Source organism: Bufo bufo, chromosome 3 (genome assembly GCF_905171765.1).
Source record: "Bufo bufo chromosome 3, aBufBuf1.1, whole genome shotgun sequence".
Lineage (NCBI taxonomy): Eukaryota > Metazoa > Chordata > Amphibia > Anura > Bufonidae > Bufo > Bufo bufo.
Genome location: NC_053391.1, coordinates 83795086 through 83818997, shown reverse-complemented (window position 1 = coordinate 83818997; position 23912 = coordinate 83795086). Strand labels below are relative to the sequence as shown.

The 23912-nt window shown below is 43.7% G+C and overlaps 1 protein-coding gene across 1 annotated transcript in view; it reads right to left on the bottom strand.

Annotated features, from left to right (window-relative positions):
* Nucleotides 1-19503, bottom strand: part of EPHA6 (EPH receptor A6) — a 1083458-nt gene extending 1063955 nt beyond the window's left edge. Inside the window, exon 1 of the mRNA XM_040423272.1 lies at nt 19352-19503. Coding sequence (XP_040279206.1) covers nt 19352-19454 — 103 coding nt within the window. The 5' untranslated portion in view covers nt 19455-19503. The remainder of the gene's footprint in view (nt 1-19351) is intronic.
* Between the last annotated feature and the right edge of the window lie 4409 nt (nt 19504-23912).

Below are 23912 nucleotides of genomic sequence, written 5' to 3'. Positions count from 1 at the left end.
GAACAGAGGACCTGGGCGGGATAAAGGGTGAGTAGACAGAGTCTCTAGGTGCTGATTTTACGCCCACATAGCACCTAGAGGCTCATTAGCATATTATGAAAGTGCTTATTTTACCAAAACGGCTGCAGGGAGAAATGTCAAAAACATAATGTTATGTAGTGCTGACATTAGCGATGTGCTAATGTTAGTCAGCTACATAACGGTATTTCTGGTGGTAGAAACCCTTTAAATGATCATTTAGGACTTCTCAACAATGCAGAAATAAGGATCACAGAGCGAGCCCTCAGACAGCTCCTCTGACAGATCTTACTATGAAGGAGACGGAGCAGCCTGCCCTGTATATGAAAAGATGCTACATGTATAGGACACACGGTTAACATTTCTTAATAAAAAAAACTATTGGAAAGATGAGTTTTAGCCCCAAATAAGTGCAATGCAAAATAAACCAAATGCCCTTAAAAGGTGTCCATGTACTGGAAGGACAATTTGGTTAGTGCTGACTTTTCTAGTCTGTATCTGACAACAGCTGTCAATTTTACCATACTTTATTTATTTTTTAACACAGAATGATATTTTCCATACTGTAGGTTCAACTGAGTCAGTCAGTTGAAGTCAATATAATTACACAAAATGCAGTTCCATGTTACTGTATTTAATGCACAAAAGAATATAAAGTGACCTCATTTGACTGAGCAAATGTATCACCAGGGGGTTTTCTATTCTTTTTTCTCAACATATATATTTTCTCTAAATGTAATTTTAAGGGTTTTTCTGAGATTTTTTAATTTATGACCTATTCTCTGGATAGATCATCAGTATCTGATCGGTGGGGGGTCTGATACCCACAGGGGTGGAATGGCCATACATCCTACAAGGAAATTTCCCAGTGGACCGATTGTAGGGGCATCGGGTACTGATGCACCTGGCTGGTGGCTGCAGGCGCCCTCCTGAATTCAACTTTATCGCCATCCTCACAGTTGATTACTGCTTCTTAGGGCGGCCATATTTTGTGCTGTACTGTGATATTTGGTTCTTGTGTTGCATTATGGTATTGCTGTCCCCGTCTAATTCTGTTGTCCCTGCCCACATGTTTTGACCTGTACTAGTTGTGTTGCTTGCCTTCTGTTACTTTGGACCCAACCATAACATGAGACCACTTTTATTTATTTATTTTTCCAGAGCCACTTTAAGTTCCCAATCTGTCCCTGGACATCGGGGACCTCCCCCAATCAGCTGTTTGAGAAGGCACTGGTGCTTGCAGTAGCGCCACGGCCTTCTCTCTGCCCACCAAGATCAGCGTTGTAAATTGTTTAGCGGCTGTGCTTGGTATCACAGCTCAGCCTCATTCACTTCATGTCATGGTCTTACCTTCTTGCTGTTCTCCTTCGTTTGACATGTGCTGGCGGCCATCTTGGTTTCTGGGTTTCTTGTAGCCTTCCACCCTGCGGCTCCTCCTTCCCACTGGGAGGAGCTGGATGCCTAGCTCATATATATAGGAGGTCTGTGGCTTCAGTTCCTTGCTTGGTCCTCCTGTGTTCACATGCTTCTAAGACTGCTGCTGCTTCTGGTTCCTGATCCTGGCTTCGTCTGACTACCCTGCTGGTTCCTGATCCTGGCTTCGTCTGACTACCCTGCTGGTTCCTGATCCTGGCTTCGTCTGACTACCCTGCTGGTTCCTGATCCTGGCTTCGTCTGACTACCCTTCTGGTTCCTGATCTCTGGCCTCTCAAAGACTCTGCTTCGGTTTCACCATTCGTTTGGACTTTTGCTTTACAGCTTTATTTTCAATAAAGCCTTCTTATTTTCACTTATCTCTTGTTGCACGTCTGGTTTATGGTTCCGTGACATTAGGACCAAGCCATGAGTTCTGACGGTACAGGGCCATCCTCGCTACCCATGCTGGTTGCCAGACTTGATCAGCAGGATCACCTGTTGGGTCGGTTCGCTGTGGCGTTGCAAACCCTGCTTGAACGCACGGCTCATTTCGCTCCCGTTGCCGATGGGTCGGTTGTCGCTCCTACTGCCGCTCCGGTTGTTGCGCCAGATTCTACCCCGACACCTGTTGTTGCGCCTGCGGTGTTTCGGGGTATGACCGGTTCTGCCCCTCTTCCACAGCGCTTTGGGGGAGAGCCAACTCAGTGCCGAGGTTTCCTTAACCAGGTGGGCATTTATTTTGAGTTGCTGCCACATGCCTTTCCTACTGAGAGATCAAAGGTGGGCTTCTTGATCTCGCTGCTCTCGGACAAGGCCTTGGCCTGGGCCAGCCCTTTATGGGAGAACAACAATCCGGTGGTTGCCGAGTTTTCCGGTTTTGTTGCTTCTCTTCGGAAGGTATTCGATGTGCCGGCTCGTGCTGCCTCTGCTGCGAAGCTCCTTATGTCCATCAGACAGGGTTCACGATCCATAGCTGAATACGCCATTGAGTTTCGTACCCTGGCAGCAGAGGTGGGCTGGAATAATGAGGCTCTGGTCGCTGCTTTCTCTCATGGTCTCTCGGATGCCTTGAAGGATGAGGTTGCAGCTAAGGACCTACCAGTGGAGCTCGAGTCACTTATTTCTTTCCTGATTTTGATTGACAACAGACTCAGGGAGAGAACTTCCTTTAAGGAGAGCCTGCGGAGGTCTTCTAACAGATTGGCGCCTACGTTTGCTGTCCCACCCGTGCCTCCCTCTCCTCCCACGCCTCCTGGGGATGACTTGTCTGGGGGTGAACCCATGCAGCTGGGGTTTGCTCGCCTGTCCGAGGGGGAGAGGGTACTCCGGAGACGCGAGGGTCGATGCATGTACTGTGGTCTCGGTGGGCATTTTCGGTTGGCATGTCCGAACCGTCCGGGAAACGCTCGTACCTGAGATCCTGTCGGGGGCAGATCTTGGGTGGAGTCTCCTCGTCCCCGGTTTCCCGTGTTGACAAACCACTGATCACTGTTGTCCTCTCCTGGGTCGGGGGCTCGGTGACGACCCAGGCGTTGGTGGACTCTGGTGCTGGTGGTTTGTTCATTGATAGTGTGTTCGCTGCCGCCAATTCCATTCCTCTGCAGGCTCGAGGTTCCCCACTGGCTCTTGAGGCGATAGACGGCAGACCCCTTCTGTCGTCACACGTGACTCATGAGACCCTTCCAGTGGGGATAGCCATTGGTGCCGTTCACAGAGAGTCGGTCTGTCTCCAGGTTATTTCGTCTCCACACTACTCGGTGGTCTTGGGGTACCCCTGGCTCCAGAAGCATAATCCGACTTTCGATTGGAGATCGGCCGAGATCCTCTCGTGGTCACCGCAGTGTGGGGCTAGTTGCATCCATGGGTCTGTCAAGTTGCTGTGTACTTCCTCGGACTCTCTGTTGCCTCCTGAATACGAGGAGTACCGGGATGTATTCGATAAGGTGCGCGCGGTTGCCCAATCTCCGCCCATACGATTGTGCCATAGAGTTACAACCTGGTGCCGTTCCTCCTCGTGGCAAAGTCTATCCACTGTCGGTAGCGGAGAATGAGGCCATGGAGGAGTACGTGAGGGAGGCGCTTTCACGCGGACACATTCGCAAATCCTCGTCCCCGGCAGGGGCTGGATTTTTCTTTGTGAAAAAGAAGGGCGGTGAGTTGAGGCCTTGCATCGATTACAGGGGTCTCAATCGCATCACGATCAAGAACGCTTACCCGATACCCTTGATTTCCGAGCTGTTCGATCGCCTTAAAGGGGCCACGGTCTTTACCAAACTCGACCTGAGGGCGGCATATAACCTGGTAAGAATCAAGGCGGGCGATGAGTGGAAGACCGCGTTTAACACCAGGACCGGTCATTATGAATCCTTGGTTATGCCCTTTGGGTTGTGCAATGCGCCCGCAGTCTTTCAGGAATTCATCAACAATGTTTTCCGTGACCTGTTGCAGCAGTGTGTGGTGGTCTATTTGGATGACATCTTGGTATATTCTGAATCCATGGAGGCCCACATTCTGGATGTCAGACGAGTGTTGCAACGGTTACGAGAGAACAAGCTGTTCGGTAAGCATGAGAAATGCAAATTTCACCGATCCCAGGTAACCTTCTTAGGTTACATAATTTCCGCTGAGGGGTTCTCCATGGATCCTGAGAAGGTTTCGGCTGTCTTACAGTGGCCCCAGCCCAGTGGTCTTCGTTCCCTGCAGCGCTTTTTGGGCTTCGCCAATTATTATCGGAAGTTCATCAGGGACTTTTCCATGCTGGCCAAGCCTCTCACGGATCTGACCAGGAAGGGCAGTAATTCCCAGGTCTGGCCGCTCGAGGCCATCCGAGCTTTTGAGGCCCTAAAGTCCGCTTTTGTGTCGGCTCCGATTCTGTCGCATGCCAACCCTGGGTTGCCCTTTGTCCTCGAGGTGGACGCGTCTGAGACGGGAGTAGGCGCCCTTCTGTCTCAGCGTAGAACACCAGAGGGTCCTCTGCTTCCTTGTGGGTTTTACTCCCGGAAACTGTCTTCCGCGGAGTGCAACTATCAGATTGGTGACAGGGAGTTATTGGCCATCGTGCAGGCCCTTAAAGAATGGAGGCACTTGCTCGAGGGTTCGGTGGTTCCGGTTCTCATCCTGACGGACCATAAGAATCTGACCTACCTTTCTGAGGCCAAGAGATTGACACCACGTCAGGCCAGATGGGCTCTGTTCTTGTCACGTTTTAATTACGTGGTCTCCTACCTACCCGGTTCCAAGAACATCAGGGCGGATGCCCTATCACGGCAGTACTCCGAGCTGTCCAGGGAGGAGTCGATTCCGACTTCGGTCATACCTCCGAATCAGATCCTGGCCGCCATTCGCACCAGCCTGACCTCTCCCCTGGGTGAGCAGATTTTGGCGGCTCAATCTGGTGCTCCCCCTGGGAGACCCAACGGCAGATGTTTTGTGCCTGAGGAGTTGCGCACTCGGTTGTTGCGAACCTACCATAACTCCAAGACCGCGGGGCATCCTGGAAAGAATCAGCTGTCCTGGGCTGTTTCACGTCTGTTCTGGTGGCCTTCCCTACGTTCCGACATCGCCGCATATGTAGCGGCATGCTCCGTTTGTGCCCAGAGTAAGTCCCCTCGGCACCTTCCGTTGGGCCTTCTGCAACCCATAGCCACCGGGGAGCGCCCATGGTCACACCTGGGGATGGATTTCATTGTGGACCTCCCTGCATCCCGAGGCCATACGGTCATTCTCATGATTGTGGATCGGTTTTCCAAAATGTGCCACTGTGTTCCTCTCAAGAAGTTACCCTCTGCACAAGAGTTGGCCACGATTTTTGCCAGGGAGGTCTTCCGGTTGCACGTTTGCCCAAGGAGATTGTGTCGGATCGGGGGAGTCAGTTTGTGTCCAGGTTCTGGCGCGCCTTTTGCTCCCAGTTGGGGATTCATCTCTCCTTCTCCTCGGCCTACCACCCTCAGTCCAATGGGGCCGCAGAACGATCCAATCAGGCCTTGGAGCAATTCCTTCGTTGCTATGTCTCCGATCACCAAGACAATTGGGTTGACCTTCTGCCTTGGGCTGAGTTTGCCAGGAACACGGCGGTGAACTCTTCCTCTGGGACGTCTCCCTTCATGGCCAATTATGGGTTCCAACCTGCCGTGTTACCGGAGGTATTCTCTCCCCAGGATATTCCGGCTGTGGAGGATCACCTTTCCGTCCTACGTGCTTCTTGGGTACAGATCCAGAGGTCCCTTGAGGCCTCTGCGCAGCGCCAGAGACTCCAGGCTGATCGCAGACGAGCGCCTGCTCCTTCCTACCAGGTCGGAGACCGTGTATGGTTGTCCACCCGCAACCTCAACCTTCGAGTGCCCACTCCCAAGCTGGCGCCTCGCTTTGTTGGTCCCTTCCGAGTGCTTCGCAGGGTAAACCCGGTAGCCTATGCCCTTGCGCTTCCTCCTGGCATGCGGATCTCTAACGTGTTTCATGTCTCCCTGTTGAAGCCACTGGTGTGTAATCGTTTCACTTCCTCGGTTCCTCGGCCTCGTCCGGTCCGAGTGGGCAATCATGAGGAGTATGAGGTGAGCAATATCCTGGACTCACGCCTGGTCCGCGGTCGGGTGCAGTTTTTGGTCCATTGGCGTGGTTATGGTCCAGAGGAGCGTTCCTGGGTTCCCTCCGCAGATGTCCATGCTCCTGCCTTGCTCCGAGCCTTCCACGCACGCTTCCCTCAGAAACCGTTTTTTGCTCCGCGGAGGAGGGGCCCTTGAGGGGGAGGTACTGTCATGGTCTTACCTTCTTGCTGTTCTCCTTCGTTTGACATGTGCTGGCGGCCATCTTGGTTTCTGGGTTTCTTGTAGCCTTCCACCCTGCGGCTCCTCCTTCCCACTGGGAGGAGCTGGATGCCTAGCTCATATATATAGGAGGTCTGTGGCTTCAGTTCCTTGCTTGGTCCTCCTGTGTTCACATGCTTCTAAGACTGCTGCTGCTTCTGGTTCCTGATCCTGGCTTCGTCTGACTACCCTGCTGGTTCCTGATCCTGGCTTCGTCTGACTACCCTGCTGGTTCCTGATCCTGGCTTCGTCTGACTACCCTTCTGGTTCCTGATCTCTGGCCTCTCAAAGACTCTGCTTCGGTTTCACCATTCGTTTGGACTTTTGCTTTACAGCTTTATTTTCAATAAAGCCTTCTTATTTTCACTTATCTCTTGTTGCACGTCTGGTTTATGGTTCCGTGACACTTCAATGGGGCTGAGCTGTGCCTAGACCATGTGACCAATGAATGTGACATCACATGGCCTAGGCTAAGCTGCTGGTGCTACTGTGAATGCCGTCATCTGGTCAACAGTAGTCCCAGGTGTCGGATCCCCACCGATCAGGTATTCATGACCTATCCAGATAGATCATCAGTTAAAAAAAATCTCGCAAAACCACTAAGATTTTTATACAATGCTATATAGAAACATAGAAACATAAAAACATAGAATGTGTCGGCAGATAAGAACCATTTGGCCCATCTAGTCTGCCCAATATACTGAATACTATGAATAGCCCTTGGCCCTATCTTATATGAAGGATGGCCTTATGCCTATCCCTTGCATGCTTAAACTCCTTCACTGTATTTGCAGCTACTACTTCTGCAGGAAGGCTATTCCATGCATCCACTACTCTCTCAGTAAAGTAATACTTCCTGATATTACTTTTAAACCTTTGCCCCTCTAATTTAAAACTATGTCCTCTTGTAGAAGTTTTTCTTCTTTTAAATATTCTCTCCTCTTTTACCTTGTTGATTCCCTTTATGTATTTAAAAGTTTCTATCATATCCCCTCTGTCTAGTCTTTCTTCCAAGCTATACATGTTAAGGTCCTTTAATCTTTCCTGGTAAGTTTTGTCCTGCAATCCATGTACTAGTTTAGTAGCTCTTCTCTGAACTCTTTCCAAAGTATCAATATCCTTCTGGAGATATGGTCTCCAGTACTGCGCACAATACTCCAAATGAGGTCTCACTAGTGCTCTGTAGAGCGGCATGAGCACCTCCCTCTTTCTACTGGTAATGCCTCTCCCTATACACCCAAGCATTCTGCTAGCATTTCCTGCTGCTCTATGACATTGTCTGCCTACCTTTAAGTCTTCTGAAATAATGACCCCTAAATCCCTTTCCTCAGATGCCCCAGGTGCATTATCTTGCACTTATCAACATTAAATTTTAGTTGCCAGATTTTTGACCATTCCTCTAGTTTTCCTAAATCCTTTTCCATTTGGTGTATCCCTCCAGGAACATCAACCCTGTTACAAATCTTTGTGTCATCAGCAAAAAGACACATCTTACCATCGAGGCCTTCTGCAATTTCGCTGATAAAGATATTAAACAATATGGGTCCAAGAACAGATCCCTGAGGTACCCCACTGGTAACAAGACCCTGGTCTGAATATACTCAATTGACTACAATTGACTACAACCCTCTGTTGTCTGTCCCTCAGCCACTGCCTAATCCATTCAACAATATGGGAGTCCAAGCCCAAAGACTGCAATTTATTGATAAGCCTTCTATGTAGAACAGTATCAAAAGCCTTACTAAGGTCCAGATAAGTGATGTCTACTGCACCTCCACCATCTATTATTTAAGTCACCCAATCAAAAAAAAATCTATAAGATTAGTTTGACATGATCTCCCTGAAGTAAACCCATGCTGTTTTTCATCTTTCAATCCATGGGATTTTAGATGTTCCACAACCCTCTCCTTAAGTACGGTTTCCATTAATTTCCCCACTATTGATGTCAGGCTTACTGGCCTATAGTTGCGCGATTCCTCCCTACTACCTTTCTTGTGAATGGGCACAACATTTGCCAATCTTCTGGGACGACTCCTGTTGCCAGTGATTGGTTAAATAAATCTGTTAATGGTTTTGCTAGTTCGCCGCTGAGCTCTTTTAATAGCTTTGGGTGTATCCCATCAGGCCCCTGTGACTTATTTGTATTAATTTTAGACAGCTGACTTAGAACCTCTTCCTCTGTAAAGACACATGCATCAAAAGATTCATTAGTCTTCTTTCCTAACTGAGGTCCTTTTCCTTCATATTCCTTTGTAAAAACTGAACAGAAGTATTCATTGAGGCAGTCAGCTAGTTCTTTATCTTCTTCCATATACCTTCCTTCTTTTGTTTTTAATTTGGTAATTCCTTGTTTTAGTTTCCTTTTTTCATTTATGTATCTGAAGAATGTCTTATTGCCTTTTTTCCCTGACTGAGCTAATTTCTCTTCTGCCTGTGCTTTAGAAGCTCTTATAACTTGTTTGGCCTCTCTCTGCCTAATCTTATAAATTTGCCTGTCATCCTCGTTTTGTTTTGTTTTTTTATAATTACTAAATGCTATCTTTTTGTTTTTAATTATTTGGGCCACTTCTGCTGAGTACCACAGTGGTCCCTTCCTTTTTTTGCTTTTACTGTCAAGCCTAATGCAATTATCTGTTGCCTTCAATAGTGCTACTTTGAAGTAGTCCCTGGACTCCATTGAAACTGTTCCAATCTGATAGGGACTCGTATACCACTAATCTAATTTTAGAAAAGTCTGTTTTTCTAAAATCTAAAACTTTTGTGTTTGTGTGGTGTGACTCAGTCACTGTACTTATAGTAAACCACACTGACTGGTGATCACTAGATCCCAAGCTTTCCCCTACAGTAATATCAGATACCAAATTCCCATTTGTGAATACTAAATCTAAAATGGCCTCCTTCCGGGTTGGCTCCTCAACTACTTGCTGTAGAGATAATCCCATTAGGGAATTTACAACATCTGTACTCCTGGCAGAAAATAGCTATTTTGGTTTTCCAGTTTAGGAAGATTAAAGTCTCCCATAATGATAACTTCCCCCTTCAATGTCATTTTAGCTATTTCCTCAACTAGTAGATCATCTAATTCTTTGACTTGGCTAGGTGGTCTATATATCACACCTACACGAGTTACCTTATGATTATCATGCTGCAAGGTAACCTAAACTGACTCTAAATTGGTCTCGCTAACTTGTATCAAATTAGATTTCATGCTATCTTTCACATACAGGGCCACCCCTCCCCTTCTTGCTTTCTCTGTCTTTCCTGTATAGAGAGAACCCTGGTATTGTTATATCCCAGTCATTACTCCCATTGAACCACGTCTCAGTAACAGCCACTAAATCTATATTCTCAGATGCTATTATAGCCACAAGTTCATTGATCTTATTCCCTAAGCTGCGAGCATTTGTAGACAAGAATCTGAGCTTGTCATTTCTTAACCTATGTGCTACTGGCATCTTCTGGCATTGTTCCGGGGGGCAGTCGGACTGCTGGATTATCACTCTTTTGCCCCCCTTTCCTAGTTTAAATGCTCCCTAGCAAATACTTGGAACTGTTCACTGAGGACATTCGTTCCCTTGAGAGAAAGATGCAAACCATCTTTCTTGTACAGTTCTTTTCCATTCCAACGAGAGCTAACATGAGACACAAAGCCAAAACCTTGGTTCAGACACCATTAACCAAGCCATACATTGAATTCCTTAATGTGCATCTTCCTGTCATGCTGAAGGTTATGCACAGGCAAAACTGCAGAGAATGAAACAGTTGATGCAACCTCCCGTATATAACATTTCCAAGTGTGTGAAAAGCTTCCTTCATCTTTGAAACCTCATTGCAAGCCAGATCATTTGTCCCAAGATGGACAATAACATCCACCTCCCTTTCCTGCTTTGCTTGCCTAACAACATTAAGGATCCGTCGTCTATCCCTGCTAGCGGTAGCAGGGAGACATCTCACAACACTATTTTCCTCAAACTTCACACCTCTTATGATGGAATCGCCCATCAACAGCTGCTTACTATCAGTCCTCACCTTCTTCTTTTTGTCTTTGGCTGCAGTCTTGCATACTTTAGGCATGGGAGATGATTGTTTCTCACCCTCCTCCATGTTGCTCTTGCACTCTGAAAGTGCTGCAAATGAATTATGGAGAGCCACAGCCAAGGACATGTCTTCTATCAACAACTCTCAGTCTACCAGAACCTGCAGTAACCCATCTTCTATTTCTAGGGGGCCTCTGTGGCAGTGGCATTGCAACATTCTCAGCCTGAGTTTGTTTAACGGTTAATTTACAAATCTCAGATTTCAAAAATGCAATTTCCTGCTGCATTATGGAGAGCTGTCTACAGATCAGACAGCATCCATACCTCTGAAGAGTGTAACCTGAAATAAAAGCACAACAATTCCTGCACAGAACCAGGTCTGCCATTTTAAAGAGGGGGAAGATTATAAACAAACAAATCTTACTTGTTTAGATTGTATCCACCTCCAGATTACCTCCTGAGTATGTCCTGAATATCTCCAATGCACTTATAAAAATCAGCACTTAGAAAAATCAGCAAGTTATAATTAGGCAAGCTAATACTATGTAGCAATGTATACACACACTCCCACAAAAGCTGCTCCCCCAACAACAAATTTAACACCTTAATCACCTATGCTCATTTGCAATCAGACAATAGTGATAACCTGTCCAACAAATTCCTCACCTGTTTTGAAACACTGTGTCTGAGTATCCACCAGAAACACCGCTGAAGTTCTGCTACAGTGGAAAAGCTCTGAGTTAGTCTAAAGTTAGTCTCCTGAATATCTCCAATGCACTTATAAAAATCAGCACTTGGAAAAATCAGCAAGCTATAATTAGGCAAGCTAATACTATGTGGCTATATATACACACACTCCCACAAAAGCTCCTCCCCCAACAACAAATTTAACACCTTAATCACCTATGCTCATTTGCATGTTACACGATGGGCAATGCTATTACATATGGATACATTCAACAGATTAACCCATCTGGACATTTATGGCATATCACTAGGATATGCCATAAATGTCCAATAGGTGAGGGTTCCACCTTTGGGACCAGCTACTATTTCAAAATTGTGGACCCAATGTGAATATGAGCGGGCTTTCTCCATTCACTACTATGGAACTTATTGAATGTAGCCAACATAGTTCCATGAGGGGGTCTTGTTTTTTTCATAATGAAATGAGTTGTATTTCCTAACACCACCATTTTGAGGTACATTATATGAATGTATAGCCTTATACAATACATTAGGGTGACGGTGTAAAAAGCCAACTTAATCCTGCCGTTTTTTTTATATATATATTTTTTTTCATGTTGTTCCCAGTATGCTATAAGTAATACAAATTGTCTGGGCCAGTATGATCTGCCAATATCACATTTATATATTCTTTTCTTTATAAATGTAACTATTTCATTTTGTGTTGCTGCATTCAAAACATAGCATTTTTGCTGTTCACCCATGGAGCTGTTTTCATTGCATTTATGTGAGGTTGAATGAACAAAAACAGAACTGTTTCAATTCATTTTCTGACATTCATCAGACAGGACAAGTAATGTGGTCATTTCATTGAAGGGGTTGTTACAAATGCAGTGATTCCAATTATGTACAGTCAGGTCCATAAATATTGGGACATCGACACAATTGTAAAATTTTTGGCTCTATACACCACCACAATGGATTTGAAATGAAACGAATAAGATGTGCTTTAACTGCAGTCTGCCAGCTTTAATTTGAGGATATTTACTTCCAAATCAGGTGAACGGTGTAGGAATTACAAGAGTTTGAATATTTTGCTACCACTTGTTAAGTAACCAAAGGTAATGGGGCAATTGGCTTCTCAGCTGTTCTATGGCCAGGTGTGTGTTATTCCCTCATTATCCCAATTACATTGAGCAGATAAAAGGTCCAGAGTTCATTTCAAGTGTACTATTTGCATTTGGAATCTGTTGCTGTCAACTTTCAAGATGAGATCCAAAGAGCTGTCACTATCAGTGAAGCAAGCCATCATTAGGCTGAAAAAAACAAAACAAACCCATCAGAGAGATAGCAAAAACATTAGGCGTGGCCAAAACAACTGTTTGGAACATTCTTAAAAAGAAGAAACGCACCGGTGAGCTCAGCAACACCAAAAGACCTGGAAGACCACGGAAAACAACTGTGGTAGATGACTGAAGAATTCTTTCCCTGGGGAAGAAAACACCCTTCACAACAGTTGGCCAGATCAAGAACACTCTTCAGGAGGTAGGTTTATGTGTGTCAAAGTCAACAATCAAGAGAAGACTTCACCAGAGTGAATACAGAGGGTTTACCACAAGATGTAAACCATTGGTGAGCCTCAAAAACAGGAAGGCCAGATTTGAGTTTGCCAAACGACATCTAAAAAAGCCTTCATAGTTCTGGAACAACATCCTATGGACAGATGAGACCAAGATCAACTTGTACCAAAGTGATGGGAAGAGAAGAGTATGGAGAAGGAAAGGAACTGCTCATGATCCTAAGCATACCACCTCATCAGTGAAGCATGGTGGTGGTAGTGTCATGGCGTGGGCATGTATGGCTGCCAATGGAACTGATTCTCTTGTATATATTGATGATGTGACTGCTGACAAAAGCAGCAGGATGAATTCTGAAGTGTTTCGGGCAATATTATATGCTCAGATTTAGCCAAATGCTTCATAATTCATTGGACGGCGCTTCACAGTGCAGATGGACAATGACCCAAAGCATACTGCAAAAGCAACAAAATATTTTTTTAAGGGAAAGAAGTGGAATGTTATGCAATGGCCAAGTTAATCACCTGACCTGAATCCGATTCAGCATGTATTTCACTTGCTGAAGACAAAACTGAAGGAAAAATGCCCCAAGAACAAGCAGGAACTGAAGACAGTTGCATTAGAGGCCTGGCAGAGCATCACCAGGGATGAAACCCAGCGTCTGGTGATGTCTATGCATTCCAGTCTTCAGGCTGTAATTGACTGCAAAGGATTTGCAACCAAGTATTAAAAAGTGAAAGTTTGATTTATGATTATTATTCTGTCCCATTACTTTTGGTTCCTTAACAAGTGGGAGGCACATATGCAAACTGTTGTAATTCCTGCACCGTTCACCTGATTTGGATATAAATACCCTCAAATTAAAGGTGACAGTCTGCAGTTAAAGCACATCTTGTTCGTTTAATTTCAGATCCATTGTGGTGGTGATGTTTCAATATTTATGGACCTGACTGTATATGTTTTATTTAATAAAAATTTTGACATACTATACATATATGTTTTGTTTTTCTTGATTTCTTTTATTTTTCCAAACACTTTTCATACTTTATTTCTATGTCCCACTGATCAGCCATATAAAACACTGCAAAACATCTGTATTAGGGCTCATACACACGGTCGTAGTTTTGGTATCACGTCTGATATGGCAAGTAATAGTCGTGTGGCGCAGAGGGGAGGGAAGGACAGTATCCTTTCACTAGGGAGAGGGAGGAGTGGTGACCCCCAACTCACATAGCACTGGCACCTGACTGCCCTGATGTCCCTAGACGGCTGTTAACCCGTACGCTGATCTCGTGCCTCGTCCCTGGCTTAAGTCCTAGGTAGTGAGTAGGGCGGTAGGAGCACTAGTCCTCACCACAGACACCTAAGGTGACAACAGGAAAAGGACAAACAACACAAACAATCCTCAAAGGGAGACAACAAACAGGAGACAACAAACATGAGATCCGACAGCTCCAGTTCCAACACCTCCACAGCAACTCCAACTCCACCAGAGGTCAGAATAGAAGATCTATATCTGGCAACAAGGGAAGCAGAAAGGGAGAATATATAGGAGCTGGGAGTGGCTGACAGAGAACAGCTGAAAGGAAAAGCTACAGATTCCTAAATGGGACAAAAAGGATCCCAAACCTAAGTAGAAAAACCTGGACCGGAATCCATTCCCACCACTAGGTTATGGAGTGATCTCTTGAAGCCGAACGAGTAGCCACCCACTGCGACCTTCTGACCCCAGGCACAAAAGGGTCAGCGATAGAGATTTGGTCTGCATCCGCGCCCTTACAGTGTATTATATCTGTTACTGTAGAAACTGACATAATGCCTTTTTGCCAACCGCAAGTGATGGCACATGGACACCTCCTGAGCCTCTACCCAAACATTGCCGTAATAGTACGTTGCTGACCACTAACTACCTATTTGCAGCAATGTACTATTATGGAGCAGAGAAGGAAGAGGTTAAAGGGGTTGGTTCATCACAAACAACTCTTTTATACTAAGAGCAAAACCCCTGGCAAACTGCTGATCTTACCATTAACTCTTTTCACGTGTAAAAAGCATACCAAGAAAAAACGTCAGGCGCATGGACACCTGGAGCCAGGAAATACGTATCTGCCATCAGCTCCTCTACAACAACCACTACAGGGAAAATGTAGTATTAGATGTCCCATTCCAACAAATGACTGACAATATAATACATGGACCAACTGGGACAACCACGGCAAGAGGTGTTGCTTTAAAGCAGATCTTCATAATGGGTCATAGAGCGGTAGAATGACCGATTAGATAACTCCTTTCAAAGGGTATTCTCATTTCTGTATATAGATCTTAATGGAGTAAGCACATATAGTGATAACTTGGTTAAAAAAAAATTTCTTTGGGCCTTTGGAGTAACTTTGTTCATCTACTGCTATAAGGATACCTTATTTGAATATTGAGAAGGGCATGCGTCAACTTTTTAGAGAATCTTACACAATTGTAGGCATGTAAACATACACTGTGAGCAGCTCTGAATGCAGAACATGCTACAAGATTCATCCTTTAAACTGAGACTTGTTCTATGCCGAGCTCCATACCTACAAGATGTATCTGAATTATGGAATACTTTCATATGTACTGGAAACTTTATTGCCTACAGTCAAGATATTAGAAGTATAGTGACAGCAATTATGGAAAGTACAACATATGATATGTCACTGGTTTTATTATTTTTTTTCCCTGCACTTCTATAGGTTTTGCTTTTTTTGACACCATGATTGCATGACTTGAATTTTTCAGTGCCCTGAACAAATACAAGGTGAGTGTAGCATTGGCGGGGAATGAGGAAGCTTCATTTTCATTCAATCCCCAACGTGCATTAAAAACATTGATCCGTAACCTTTAAAAATGTAAAGAATATTCATTTTGACCACATCAACTCACAGTCAAATATTACTTTTCTTTTTTATTTTATTTTTGACATTCTGACATTCACAATATATGGTTGTAAATGTCGACTTTTAATAAAGCCTATACTTTTATTGATTTTGCTTTTGTTTTCAAAATCTCTATCTCCAAGCATGGGATTAAATCGGCTTTCTGAGTGAGTGCTCATCTATAGACATAAGTGTCGGCACAAACTAACATAGATGTACGCTGCCCCTAATTACGCTACTTCTATCTACGTCACAGTAAGGGTCCCTGCACTCAAATTTTGGCTGGCATTTTTTACCACTAAAAAAAAACTCCAGCATAGTCGCATTCATTTTTTAGGACCCCATTTTTTTTGTGCCATTTATTCAGGCATTTTTTGCAAACAGTGTGTCTTACCACTTTCCCCTATAGAGGTAATGTGAAAATGATTGGAAAAAGGCCAAGAGTTACAGCATGCTGCGTTTATTTTAAAGAAGCCAGAAAAAAAAGGACACCAAATCAACAAAATTACCTGGAGTTAAAAAAACAAAACAAACAAACTCTTGTTTGTCCAGTGTTTCAGATTTCCCGTAGACCTTCAGCTGGAGTATTTTTATACAACAAAAAATACACCAAAACCCACAAAAGTGTAAACACCAGCATATATTACGTGTGAAACCACTCCAAAGCAATATAAAAAGTCTAAGTGAGAAAAATGTTACAATGATAAACCCTAGCATTAGGAATTGTGCCAACGCAATAAAAGACAATGTAACACAAGTGCTAAAAATGTAAGTGCAAAAATGAAAGTAGAAGATGGAGGGACTGAGAACCCAAAACACAGATCATCGAACTGAATCACTGCCAAGTCCTTGTCAGACGGAAAGAAGACGTTATCTCAGATTATAAAATAAGATCACTAGGACGTAATGCAAGCAACATTGTTGAGTCTAGTAATAATTGGATTCAGTTTGTGTATTTTTTCTAAATCGCTCGGAATTTGGGACACACATTCATGGCAATTATATAATAAAAAAGATAATAGCTGAGATACGGCACAGAAATACTTTCAGATCGTAGCCCAGGAGGAGTAGATTTGTAAAGGACAGTTGTAGCAGAATTGTGCTTTTAATTGTCATTTAAATTGTGGCTACTCGATTCATACATCTCACCAGCAGTCAGTCCTATGTAAAAGCACAACAAACACACCAGAAGTCAGCGATGATTTGGTTTAAATTTATGTAACATTTTTAATTAAATAGAACAAATTCTAGATATATTGATATTTCCAGTCTAGTTTGATCTAAAGTAGATTAAATTCTAATTGACTTCTTCTTGGAAAAGACCACCTCTGTAGAGGACCATTTTTTACTGTCATTTAGGTTGGCCATCTCAAAGACTCTGCACTATACGTACACGTTATCACTTAACTATATCAAGTCATACATATTGTATATAGTAGATTTAAAGGGATAGCTCATGCCTTTTCCACCTTTACATGACTCTTTAGACCTTGGTTTATCAACCTGTAGTACTTGGGCTACAAGGTATATACGCAGGCGGGAACAGTCCTGTCCTCAAGTTTTGCTGTTCCTCAATGTATGTTTATAGTCTTGATGTTACTTAGACATCATTTATTTCAGTAGGGGGTACTTTGAGGGACAATTGACAACTCAACAACTATAATTCCATATCCTAAATAAGACTGGTCGATTTTGGCTGTTTGTGTACTTTTACACTTTTTTGGATATAACTTTATAACTTGTCGTCAAACAAACATTTGATGAACATTGTTACCTACATATACATCGCATAAAGAAAGATCCCACTTAAAGGGGAAATACAAAGATACTTTGTTTATTGTGGCTTTTTAGTACATGAAAACCACTGACTTCATCGAGATCTATATTGGTTCACTCATTTACACATAAAGTGTAATTCTACAGCAATGAGCACTTTCATTGCTTATAATGTTTTGTCAAATTGATTCACAAGGACTGTCACAGCATGCGCACCTGTAGAGCGCCTTTCACTGAGCTTTTTAGATGAATTGTCACACAATCAATCTCTTCTGCTATACAGGAGGGGTAAGATGGGGTAACAAAATAAAAAAATAAAAAATAAAAATAGCAGTACACTGCCAATGTTAGCAGCCCATACAACCCCGCTGAGGTCAGCTGTACTGCAGTCTATACAATGGAGAATAATGTGCGCACATGGATTCTGTATGGGGGTGAACTTGTAAGGTTAATTTATTTGAAGCAATTTCTTCACTTTGTTCCCTTTTAAACACATAGAAATAAGATTTGGCCATATACGGTATGATATCAATCTGCAATTATCTATCCACTGCTGTAATTTCCTACTGGATATAGAGCTACCATAGTATAATAACTACTATAGGGTTCCAGATACACTTCAGTACTGTAAGGTAGCTTGTGATTAGATTGTGAGCTTCTGTGAGGCAGGAACTGATACTGGGCATTCTCTTTACAATGCCACTGAACATACTGGTGCTACACTGCCTGTATACACTGCTTGTGTACACTTGTATATTATTACACAGCAAGAAAGCGTTGCATGGATACAATAAGGCTACCTGTACACGTTGCAGATTTGTACACAGAAAGTGCGTAGGAAATCCACACAGAAATCCGCAATATTTCTTTTGTGCGGTTCTGGTGAAGGTTTTATGTGTTTTTTTTTGATGATTTTCTGTTTATGTAATATATATATATATATATTGACCTAGGGCAGAGCAGGTCAATTTCCGCATGGAAAACATACCTGGGGTATACATGAATTTTTTTAAATCTCATACACTTTGCTGGTACTGTATTACTCACCGTTTATTCTGCATGAAAATCCACGTGGAAAAACCACACAAAATCCACAACGTGTGCAGGTAGACTAACTGATCTCCTATACATCTGATATAAAACAATACGTGGCGACATGTATCAGTAGTAAATCTGTCCATATATTCTCAAACTAGGATGCGCTGTATCTAAAGTATTTCACACCTATGGACACACTTATACCTTATCTTATAGCGTACTAACCTCACACGCAAAGTAAATATTCACATGAAAGAGCAGGGCAATATTTAGGTGCTTATGAGTACTGTGCAGCATAAATACTAAAGTATTACACCGCAGTACCTGGGTGTACTGAGCAATCTTAGTGCTGAAGGATAATGCAATGTTATGTTACAGCACGATCTGTTTATTTTTGCTTCTGTATTTTGTTTGATTGTATTTATTTAGCTTTGAGACACAGTTGCATTAGGCTCCACATACATAAGTACCATGATGAAACAGTATGATTAATAGTATGATCATAACGGTTTCTTATAAGTTTCTCACAAGACCTCAGAAACACAAAACATCCAAAAGGATCAGTTTTATATTGGAAGGATCCATTCAGATCACAAAGTGAATTCCAGTCACAGGTTCCTGTAGAGGCCATTCTAGTGAAGGTCTAGCCCCAGTTACTCTACAGCCAAGGATAGACAGAAGGACAGCATACTTCATTGTAGCCAATTGGACTTTTTTTTTTTTTTTTAAAGAAGCCAGCAAGAACTTTCATAGACCATTCTCAAAAAGTTAAGGCCAAAGTTTTATCTGCAACTTCTTATCTATCTATCAATCATCTACCTATCTAATATCCATCTATATTCCTAGGTCTTATCTGTATTTTTATGAGAAGGGTATGTTAGAAAGCTAATAGAAGAAAACTTATGCAAATGTGACCTAATTGTGACACCCTTCCTCTATTTCAGCTCACACAGTAAATTATAGATTCCATAATGTTTTATTAAACTGATTTGCAATTGAAATGACTCTCACCAAGATGTATAGATTTCACATGGTATAGCAATCTGAAAAGCAAAGAGTTGGCATGGAGAAAATTAGAAACTGTCACTTACCCTGGTTGTCAGAGAAGTGGTTGGAGCTGACAAAGCATTTAAGGAGCAGAATAAGGAGGAGAAGAGCCCTCAAAACCAGAGTCCTCCCATTACAGGACTCCATGTCTAGCTGGGTCCCTCTGAAGACGGCTCCAGCTCCTCTTCCGTTTGCCTTACCACCGCTTACCAATCCAGCAGTAGTAATGGAAGGATCCGTGGGGGTGTGGCACAGAGCCCTGCCCACCAATAGAAATTAGGATAGTTAAAAAGCCAAAGTGGCCATGTGCAAAACAGAAATGTACTCCAAACAATCTTTCCAGATGCCTCTACTCTTCAACCTTTGTATGTCCTGATAGGATATAAGCTATAGACAGCTCCTTTCATTCAGTTGTAAAATCCAGGATCGTGCGCTTTTTGTCTAGGGACTGAGGATCCATGCAGACAGTTCCAATGAAGTTGCACTTGCCTTGCAAAGAAGTCAACAGTCATGTACCTTCAGGAGGATAAAGTCTCCTGGTGTTCCTTCACCAGGTGGGGTGTCCAGGACAGGACGTATAGAGCATCCACATAGTCATATATGTAGCAGACAGTCTCAAGCACGACTATAAGTCCCCTGTGGTCACACCTTGGCCAGTAGCTCAGTATGAGGCTCACCAGTCTAGTCGCACCATGTAGCACCACCAGGTAGTATCCTGCTGCTCTCTGTCTGGTACCTGAGCCTGCTGGATATGCAATGCTATCTGCTTCATGGTGGTGGAAATAGCCATAGGTTGAAGGGTAGTCAGTGCAAGGAGCCAGTAGCCCCGTGCAGGAGGCAATTAGGGGTGCACACTGAAGGCTTGCACTGCTAGACAAGTGTTAATCCCAGCACAGACTGCACATGAAGCATCATGTCCTGAAGAAACTCCACTGGTGATGCTGCCAGGGCTGGTGCGGTACAGGTCTAGCCTGCACCCAGTAGGCAGTATGGGCTATACCAGCCTCCCAGACTGTGTGAGGTATTGGATGTGCAAGCAGTGCATGAGGTATGTGCTGTGTGCACTGACCCCCCAGTCATCAGTCATTTGCAGTGCACTAAGTCGTGCTCCTTGGCTATACCTCTGCTTTGGGCTGCAGGTGGGAAGTTTGAAGGCTCCTAGTAGGACCCTCCCTTCCCATGACAGTTCCCCCATCCCCCTCTCCCATCAACAGCAGATCTCCTTTCCTCCCAAATTTAAAGTCAGAGGCAGGGAAATTCCATCTATCTCACCTCACTCCGGGGAATCAGTGGCTCAAGGTTGCAGACAGGACATCTTATATTCCAGGCTCTTCATAGAAAACTTGCAGCTCTTTTCCCCCCCTTCTCAAGATATCATCAAGTTGACAAGTGATTGCTTAGCCACATATGGCATTGCAGCCTATGCCATGGAAAAGCAGAAGGTAAGAGATCCCTATGAAAGTCAGTGAGCAGCTTCCAGAGCAGACACCGCAGCGGCAGAGGAGATGTGGAGAAGAGAGGAGGAGGACGTGGAGAGTGGAGAAGAGAGGAGGACGTGGAGAGTGGAGAAGATCCTGCTGCTCTGGTCTCCACTGGAGGGGAATGAGAGCTGGGCACATGGAGGAGCAGATCCCTGGCTCTTCTGTGCAGGTCACATGCAGAGCTCGGCACTAGGGGGGGTTAGCAGACTAGACAAGCCTCCTCTCTGCTCGCATGCATTAGGACAGACCGTGGGAAAAGCAGGTGCTTTCTTCTGAGGCTGCACAGGTTCAAATGCATAAAAGCTGGATTCACTTAACCACTTCTCAAAGCTCAGCAGAGATGGGGGGAGCTTTAAAGCTGCAGCCCCTGGATGTGTTCTGCTGCACTGTACAATATGTCTCATTACAAAGCAGTGCAATGATGTCTATACCATGGCTATGACCCCTGGTGTGGCTTGAAAATGCACAATCAGTGTTCTGTTACAGTGTATGACATTTGCACCAGCACATAATAAGGGTTAACAGTGTGCATGGACACACTTGGTACATCTAATATATACCATAGGTCCCTGCTTGCTGACTGTACCAGAGAGCTGCCCATTTGTGCCTCTTATATGCATTGTCCTGTACTTTGCACTATTACATACAGTAAGGGTTAAAAGTGTGTTATTTCTATATCATATTCCTATTGCAGATAGATAGATAGATAGATAGATAGATAGATAGATAGATAGATAATCAGAAAGACAGATAGATTAGATAGATATAAGATAGATAGTTTGGAGATACATCTACCACCCTTTGGCATATGCAATCTCCTGCTTTGATGCTGTATGTATATTGCACCAGCAGATAATGGATTATTTTGACATACTGTAAATCAATTCCTGGACAATAGAAGATGGAGTAGATGATCTGCCTCTCCGTTACATTCCCGGCCATTTATTGACCATACAAAGCATGCACAGGGTCCTATTGCAAGGCTTGCACTTTGAACCAGGGTTAGGGTTAAATATGTTATTTCTATCAGAATGATTGTGCAGCCATTAGCCTGGAGGATGCACAGCTCTGTCTCTGTGTCAGTCATGCTATACCACCCAGGGCTCTGAGTGCTTCACTGAAGCTTCATGTAGCTGGCAGAAGGGGATTTTCTTAAATGTTTGTGTGTAATAGTCAGTCATCATCTGATCCTCCTACTGTATTTAACAATAATCTGGGTAATATTAAAATGAAATCTCCTTAGCGCTTTGGATAGAATACCAGAGCATATGGGTTCCAGGACATAAGCTGCTCCATAGGTCTGAGTGCTGTGATCACCTATTTTAACTATTGTATTCCATTTTTTAAAGGCACAGGCCCCCATTTAGGTATAATTTTTTTATTTGTAAATATATACATTTATAAATGATTAGACGTTTTATTGTGTTTTTGTTTTGTTTTTAAAGCAAACAATGTGGCAGTCTTGGTGCTTCTCAGTATTCCTAAAGCAAATAGCCTCTACCAAAAGAGGTTACATCACAGTACCCCTAAGGGCCCCTTTCACACCAGCGAGTATTCCGCGCGGGTGCAATGTGTGATGCGAACGCATTGCGCCCGCACGGATTCCGGACCCATTCATTTCAATGGGGCTGTGTACATGTGGGTTGGTTTTGCATCACTTGTGCGTTGCAGGAAAATTGCAGCATGTTCTATATTCTGCGATTTTCACACAACACTGGCCCCATAGAAGTGGATGGAGCTGCGTAAAAATCGCATCGCATCCACATTTTTCACGGATGGTTGCTAAGAGAATGTTGTTTGCAAACCTTCCGTTTTTTTTCACGCGCATGCAAAACGCATCAAAACACATTGCACCAGCGCAGTAAAAACTGAACAACTGAACGAGATCGCAGGCAAAACTGAATGACTTTGCCTGCGAAATCGCACATTTTTGACTGAACGCATTCGCAACACATCCGGACCTAATCCGGACACGCTCGTCTGCAAGGGGCCTAAGGCATTGTTCACATTTCTGTTTTCCACGGACAGCACACATACCCATTTATTTTAATATGTTCACACATCAGTATTTTTTTTACTGACTGTGGGTCATTGAAAATATCATGGAGACATGCATTACTTTGGCCTGTGATGTGGACCCAACACGCCCATTGAAGTCTATGGGTCCGTGAAAATCTCAGAGATAAAACGGATGGCATCCGTGTTGTGTTAGTTTTTTATTGACCACTGATAGGAGATGCTTTTGAAATTGATTTTCAGCCTAGCAGTGTTAGTGGAATATGGATGCCACACAAAGAGCAAAAAGCAGACACACTGACCAAACACGGACAACTTCATGGATGTACGATTGACTGATTTTTTCACGGACGTGAAATGAACATGGTAATGTGAACGAGACCATGGGCTATGATCATACATTGTGCTGCAGTATTAAAGGCATAGCCTGAGCACAGTGTGAGAATGCCTTGATATGGTGTGTACCCCCTGGAAAAATACAGTTCAGGGAATCTTTGCTATGATATGGCAGCTGGTTATAAATATAAAAATCCCCCTCAGTTATAAAATTGATCAGATATTTAATCGATTCTGAAAAGCTCAACTAGCAATAGAATTATGGAAAATTACTCAATTATAGCAAAATATTCTAAGCATAGCATGCAATTTTTACATTATTCGACGTAAGAATTTTTGCTTTGATTATTGTGTTTTTTTAACCCAAACACCAAGACCCCCATATTCAACAGAACCTTTGGAAATATGAGTTCAGTTTATTAAAATCATGGAAAGTATGGTGTCATGCCCCGCCCTGACTATGTGCGGAGGTCGGCCAGAATAGCAGCACGAGTTTAGTGTTTTGTTTTGGAGCCGTGCTGGATCCGCCTCTCATCAGGTGCACTGGGTGGGGTCATGAGTTTAAATAGCACTCCACCCCAGTGCTCTGAGCGGATTATAGGAATCACTTTGGTCTTGGAAGCTAGGAAGGAAGGTTGTCTGTTCCAGCTCAGAAAGATAAGTGTGGTTTCAAGTTTGATTGTTTTGTGTCATCTCTCCCATCCAGGTTCTGTGCGAGCAGGCTGCTCCTATTTCCCCTCTTCACCATCTCAGGGAATTTAGGGTGTTTCAG